Source organism: Macadamia integrifolia, chromosome 5 (assembly GCF_013358625.1).
Source record: "Macadamia integrifolia cultivar HAES 741 chromosome 5, SCU_Mint_v3, whole genome shotgun sequence".
Taxonomy (NCBI): domain Eukaryota; kingdom Viridiplantae; phylum Streptophyta; class Magnoliopsida; order Proteales; family Proteaceae; genus Macadamia; species Macadamia integrifolia.
In genome coordinates this window covers 8,101,437-8,108,469 of record NC_056561.1, presented here as the reverse complement: position 1 = coordinate 8,108,469, position 7,033 = coordinate 8,101,437, and the positions used below count along the sequence as shown (strand labels likewise).

Genomic DNA, 7,033 nt, shown 5'->3' with positions numbered 1-7,033 from the left:
TTAAGCCATTTCAATAAATCCCAATGAGTAAGAAGATCGGAGGGAGAAACCCCATAAAGAAAGAAGAGAGAGGAAGAAGAAAGAAGAGGGAGAAAGAGGAGGGTTTTGCTGCAGACTCTCAACAGCTAAATAGAGACGAAGAGAGAGGATTTACTTTTGACCCGAAATCCATATCTTTCCCAGCGTATACCCATGACACCAAGAACACTATCGTGCTGAGGACAACGATGACAAGCATCGGTGAAGATCTGGGCTCCTTGTCGGTGTTGGTGTTGAAGTCGGATCTGAAGAAGGGAGGGGTACCACCATGAAATTGTTTTAGTCAAAAGGGTACAAATGTCATTTCAACTCCTCACTTAACAACAACTGACGGCATGGGGTCTGAGTCTAATTTGATGAAAGAGAGGGGGTGCTCCTATAATACTGGCATTCTCCAGGGGGTGGCGCTGTAAATTACCCTTTAATTTTTCAACATCTTGACTTCTTGAATCCTATATGTGTTAACTCCGCATATGACTTGCATATGTATAATTAATCTTACAATCATCCAAATTGTTTAATAGAAAATTCCTGCCAAAAAAAAATAAAAAATTGTTCGATAAAAATCTGCAAAGTAAACAATACTGAAAAGAGAGTCCATGGCCATCCCTCAAATTGTTCAACCTTTAAAAAGCAATCAAATAGAATCTCCATTCCTATCTGTCTTTTTTCTAGTATCTCAACAATACATCTTACACTTTTGAGTTTGCCAGATGGAGTGAGCCAACAGGGGCCCTTCGGAGATCAACCAGTTTTAGCTATTTGGATAAAGATGGGGAGAACAAATCTTTTGTATCAGATATTTGGCTGATTTGTGTCTCTAAAAGTTCATTTGTAATGCCCAAAGAAGAAGCAGTCCATACACTCTTTGAGAATAGCAATTGGACATGTCATTGTTAAAGCCTAGATTGGAATCTTCCAATTAGAGCTTTGGAAGGAAGAATACCATGCATGTAAACCCGCTCCCAAAGGAAAAGTAAAATTTAGGTTTGAGGGGGAGTTTTCATAATCTTTCCATTGAAAGGTGTCATGGGGTGGGTTCATGAGAGTGATGAGACTTCTATAAGCCTATTTGGTGGGCTTTTTTTTTTTTTTTTGGCACTAGGGATTCATTAGAGGTCATACAATCATATAGAGACCAACCCGGAAAAAAGTCAAGGAAGGATTCACGGAGTGGTCAAGATGGACTCCAAGAAGGCCGCATACTTCTTGGAAAATTGAAAATAATACATAATGGACTAATAGAGGTGTTTACTCCAAGAAGGCCGCATACTTCTTGAAAAATTGAAAATAATACATAATGGACTAATAGAGGTGTTTATTTTTAGATGTCACATGGGGACTTTATGTACTAATCAAATCATTGAATACTTTTTAAGAGAGCAATGCCAACCACCAAGGCAAACCCTTGGGATCTCCTAATTTTGTACAAATGCAAACCAAAATGTCAGGTCCTAAGAGTGCTTTGTATGATTTGGGGGGAAGAGGCTAACAATGCAACATTACAGTCTATAGTGTTGACCTGATTCTTTATAGCCTTTTCAACATTGGGGAGGCTCTTATAAGCAAGATTATATTATATGTTAATCATAAAAGAGCAAGTTGTGGATGATAGGCATATCTGCCTAGCAATTTAGTACTAGTCAGTATCTTGTTTAAGTAGCTAAGGTCAATGATTTGAGAAAATTCCTCATGGCAATTATATAGAGGAAGAGCTTAAGGAGTCCCTTGCCAAATACAACTACATAGAAAAGTGTGATAAAAAATTGATCTGTTGACTTTAATTAGAAAAAGAGGAAATTACATTCCCCTCCCTTGTATGTTTTAGGTATTACACTCAGCCTTCCTACGAAGTTTGTAATTAAAAACGTACCCTGTGGTGTTAACATTGTTAGAATCAGATGTTAAATGTCTTTTTTACCCCCCTTTCCCTTTGTTTAAATATTACTTCATCTAACCTGTGTTGATCCTTCTCTTCTTTTCGACTCTTCTTTCTGTCTTTGCTCCGGTGTTTTCTTGATTCCCTTGGTTTCTCATTGACATCTGCTTCAAAATCATCAAGAAGTTTTTCATCTCTGTAATCTCCCTTAAGAGACCCATTTTGATCCCTATTGTCATCATTTTGCTCCAATCTTGAATCAACCAAGTCCATCTCCATTGTAAACACAAGAGAAATTACAGCACCACAAATAATTCTTTCCTGATCTTTTTTTTGGTAGAATTTTTTCCTGATCACTGTCTAAATAAATTCAATAGGTAGATATGCACCAATGAGATGGAAACAAATATTGCACCTCTAATTGTGTAAAATGGCTCACCTGGAATTCATTGAAGATAATAAATCCAATTTCAACAACTCTACACTAAAAAGATGATTTTACATTTGCTGAAAAATATGATTTTTTTTGTATTCAATACTTCAAATTAATAAAACAAAATGGAATAGAACTGAAATAAACTCGCAAAGCAACACTGAATTGAAAGTCACCAAAAACCCACATTGAAGAGAGATGAGGAGACAGAGCAATCTCAAGAACGTGTTGGTATGGTTGAATTCACTCAAACATAATGACTAAAAATTGCCATACTATCGCACTAGTCAAGAGACCAAAATAGAGAGAAGGATAGAGAGATTCTGAGAGAGTTAAGGAGCAGCTTACCTATCAAATCTGGCAACGGTGCAAGATGGAAGAATCGGCCAATCGAACTTCCTTCATTGCTAGGGTTCCTCCCGATACCTAAAGAGAGAAAATAGTACAAAGACAAGGGGAAATAGAACGCACCAAAACTAAAGCAGACTCCTCAGGGAAGAAAATGCTCCCCCAAGAGAACCTTTCATACAAAATTTACAGATTATATTCTCCCAATCGATCGCCAAAACCATCAACGTTCTCTCCGATTTCTCAAGGAAGAAGATGAGAATAAGGGTCGATCTTCAAGACTTCAACAAGATGAACAAGAATCGATCACCAAAACTATCAATGCTCTCTTTGATTTTAGATTTCAGAACCATATAGCGCAAGTTCAAAAACCCTAACTCTCCCATGGGTTCTCAAGGAAGAATACAATAATAATGGTTGAGGGCACAATCGTCATCTCCATTGGATCAAGGGTATTTTGGGGGTTAATACAAATTTGCAACACATTTAACGGTTTCTCACTCACGATCAGGATACGGTTGATATATTCTACAATTTAGAAAGAAAGAATTTGTAATTATAAACTTCGTAGGAGATGGTTGTGTAATACCTAAAACATAAAGGGGAGGGGAGTGTAATTTCCTCTTAAAAAAAAGCTAATGATTTAGCTTTAGATTGAAATCAGATTGCACCACTTGTCATATAAACTCAAAAACTCCATTATGGCTCATATGAAGTCCCTTCATTTTATCATAGGCTTTTGACATATTAATCTTATATTAAGTGGTTTTTTTTTTTCCTCACATATATTCATTGAAGTTTTGATTGAGAGAGAGGCGGTGACTTATATTTAAAAATTCATCCATCATTGAGGGATAAGTCAAGATGGCAACTAGATGAAGATGAGGTACCCATCTCAATTGAGCCACACGATCTTTGAGTTGACTAATCGTTATTTAAAAAAAAAAAAAAAAAAGGAGGGGGGGTTATTAGCAGACACTTATCAAATGACATAATTTCCTGAATATTCTTTGGTCAAAATCGACATATGATACTTTCAAAGAGATGTATGCCGTCACAATAGATTTTGGGGTTCCACCCAAAAAAAAAAAAAAAAAAGATTTTGGGGAAAATCATTACCGAGCTTTCGCAGAAAGATTTTTTTCCTAACAAATAGTTCACAATGGAACTTAAATTGTAGGATTCAGCCTTTCTTCAATTAATTAGACGTTTAAAATTAGTGATCCAAAGGTTCCGACGACTTTGAACACACATCCACCAACACTTATCGCTCGGTCCTCCCAATGGGGTTGGATCACGAATTGGGCGCCGGATCAATTGGAGACTAGCTTTATCCAAAAATGTAGGCCTTGCTTTCCAAGTGTCTATCAACAGCAGATTATTTCAAAATGGGATTCACGTCAAGTGCTCAACGGGGCGTGATCCAGTGAAGGGAGCGACACTTACGGCGTTAATACTGAACTTTAGTGGGTTCGAAGGTGGCGATCCATTGGATGCAATGGGACCTACAAGTTATTATCATCCTGACCCTCCATTCGATTCTTAACGCACACCGCATCAGGAAACACCTGTAGTGCCACATCTAATGGTACTGCGACGCACGTCAATGGCGGCTCTCTGTTCGTACAAAATGCTTACGTTTCCGTTTCATCGATAGTGACGTCAAAGTTAACGGAACATCGGCGGTCAAAAATACCATCCTGCAACTAAATTGACGTCTTCCGTCATTCTCTCCGTCGACTCTTTCACTAATCAAAACTCTAACGTCTCTTCTTCTCTTCACTCTTGAGACTTCTTCAATGCCTTTTTCATGGATTGGTTATATTTCATACTCCGAATTCAGTGAAACCCTAGCTTAAGCTTCTCTCATGGCGGATTGGACTAGGAGAACTTGATCTTTTGATTCTTGAAGATTTGTGGCAATGGCGAGTGGACCAGAGGAGGATAATTCGTGGGAGGAGATGTTGCGTAGAATGCTACCTCCAGGTGCTCCCTTGCCAGACGAAGAACACCTTGACTACTCGATCGCTGTTGAGTACGAGGGGCCTCCGGTTCCTTACGAGGTCCCCAGGGTCGAACCTCTTGATGTAGATTCGCTTTCGATTCGAACTTCTTCTATGGTCTCTGTCTTAGAGGCTCCTTCTTCTCCAGTCTCCAAGGTCATGCCCGTGGCTTCCAAGGTTTCTAGGTTTAGTAGATTCTATAATGGAGGCTCTGGTTCTGGCTCTATATCGGTTGGGAGCTGGAAGTCGTTTTCGAACTCAAGAATACAAATTGAATCGAAGGCAGAGGAGCTAGAAGAGTCTGATTACGGAGATGGAGGTGATGAAGCCGAAGGTTCGTCATCGGTTCGAGATCCTAACTCAGTGACTGTTACTCCCGTCATTGGTTCGCCACAGAAGCAGAAGCGGGCAGCGGTTGTGACTTTCAATACCGAAGAAGCGTCTGATAAGGATGACGCGTTGTCTTCTTCCAGATCCAGTGTTGCAGATCAGGCACAGGCACTCTCACCTGTTGCGGTTCGGGATCGGGGGAAGGAAAGGAAGAAAGGAATGTGTAGCAGATGCGGGAAAGGGAGCCGGTTGAAGGAGAGGGAGGTCTGTTTGGTGTGTGATGCTAGATACTGTAGTAATTGTGTGCTCAAGGCAATGGGTTCCATGCCTGAAGGTCGGAAGTGTGTGGGCTGCATTGGGCAACCCATAAATGAGGCGAAGCGGTCCAGTTTGGGGAAGTGTTCTAGGATGTTGAGCAGACTTTGTAGTCCGTTAGAGGTTAAGCAGATCATGAAAGCAGAGAAGGGATGCTCTGCGAATCAGCTTCGACCGGAGCAACTTTTTGTCAATGGAAGGGCACTTAGGCAAGAAGAACTGGCTGAGATTTTGGGTTGTCCAATCCCTCCCCTGAAGCTGAAACCAGGGAAGTACTGGTACGACAAGGATTCTGGGCTTTGGGGAAAGGTAGAAATGTAATTCCTTGTGTTGCAGAAAGGATTGGTTTAACTCTGGTTTCCTGTGGGTTATATTTATGTCTTGGGTTGCAGGAAGGCGAGAAACCAGATAGGATCATAAGTTCGAAACTGAATGTTGGTGGAAAGCTCCGGTTGGATGCGAGTAATGGGAACACAAAAGTATACATCAATGGCCGTGAAATCACAAAGATTGAGCTCAGGCTGCTTAAGGTGAGGTTTTTGTTCCCTTATAGCACATAATCAAACATGGATTACAACTTATATGGCAAACACATGTATGCATAAAGGGAAGGAAATCTAATCTATGGTTGTATGATTACTGAGGGTCCTTTCTTTAGTTGGAAAATAAACAAGTTCCAACAAGAAAAAATTTGATGCTAGACTTGGCAATGCTGGAGGAATTTATGCCAAGAGAGGTATGGGTGTATACTGTGGTGCTGGACAGACTGAATAGACGGTATAACGCCTTTTATCTTCTACTTTTTTCCTGACAGAAAAGGTAGAAGGCTCTTAATGCCACTAGGGAAATTGATATTCTCTGGAATTTTGGACTATATTGGCTATAGCAATGTTTTGATCACTGTTGTCACCAGAGGTTAATTCCATCTGCTGATGGAAACTCTATTTTCATTTGTAGGCCTATCTCTAATGAGGTTCCAAATACCCATAATGGTTTGAGCCTATAAAACAAGATACAGACAAAACAAACAAGCACTGAAGTACTTAAAATACGGTTGTACTCTAAATTTTCCCAAATCCAGGGAATGGATACACATGGAAATATATCAAATATTCATACCATGTAATGGGATTCAAAGTCAACTAAGGAACTAGCTTTATAACACCTCAAGTAAGCTAGAGTCACTGGGATAAGGAACCAGATAAGAGTGGGAGAAATTCAACACCTAGGGAGGTCAAGTGCATGCTTATTTACCAAATTACCAGTTCTACCCTCACAGCATGTACTCCAACAATTAGATGATGATTAAAGAGGACAGAAGGGATGGAAGAGAAGAGGATAACTGAAGTGTACTGGATAGATTAGAATAACCCCAAGATATTTGAAATTATGAAAAATGCAGACAATTTTTACCCAGTAAAATAGAGGGACACAAGACACTTGTACCAACAACAACAACTTAGGCTTTTCCCAACTAAATGGGGTTAGCTACATGTATCCGCCAAAGTAAAAGATAAAAAGAAAAAAGAAAGAAAGGAGAAAAGGCAAAGAAAAGAAACAAAATACTTTAACAAATCCAGGACATCTCTCCTAAACGCGGTCTGAAACATGGATCTTTGCCTCAAAACAGCTCTTTTAGATGTCATATTAGGATGCAGACCTAGCCTTTGAATGTCTTTCCTTATC

The 7,033-nt window shown here is 39.6% G+C and overlaps 1 protein-coding gene across 1 annotated transcript in view; it reads left to right on the top strand.

The window, feature by feature from the left end:
- Positions 1-4,412: 4,412 nt before the first annotated feature.
- LOC122079531 (extra-large guanine nucleotide-binding protein 3-like) overlaps positions 4,413-7,033 on the top strand; it is a 26,948-nt gene continuing 24,327 nt past the window's right edge. Inside the window, exons 1-2 of the mRNA XM_042646069.1 lie at positions 4,413-5,656; positions 5,740-5,877. Coding sequence (XP_042502003.1) covers positions 4,622-5,656; positions 5,740-5,877 — 1,173 coding nt within the window. The 5' untranslated portion in view covers positions 4,413-4,621. The remainder of the gene's footprint in view (positions 5,657-5,739; positions 5,878-7,033) is intronic.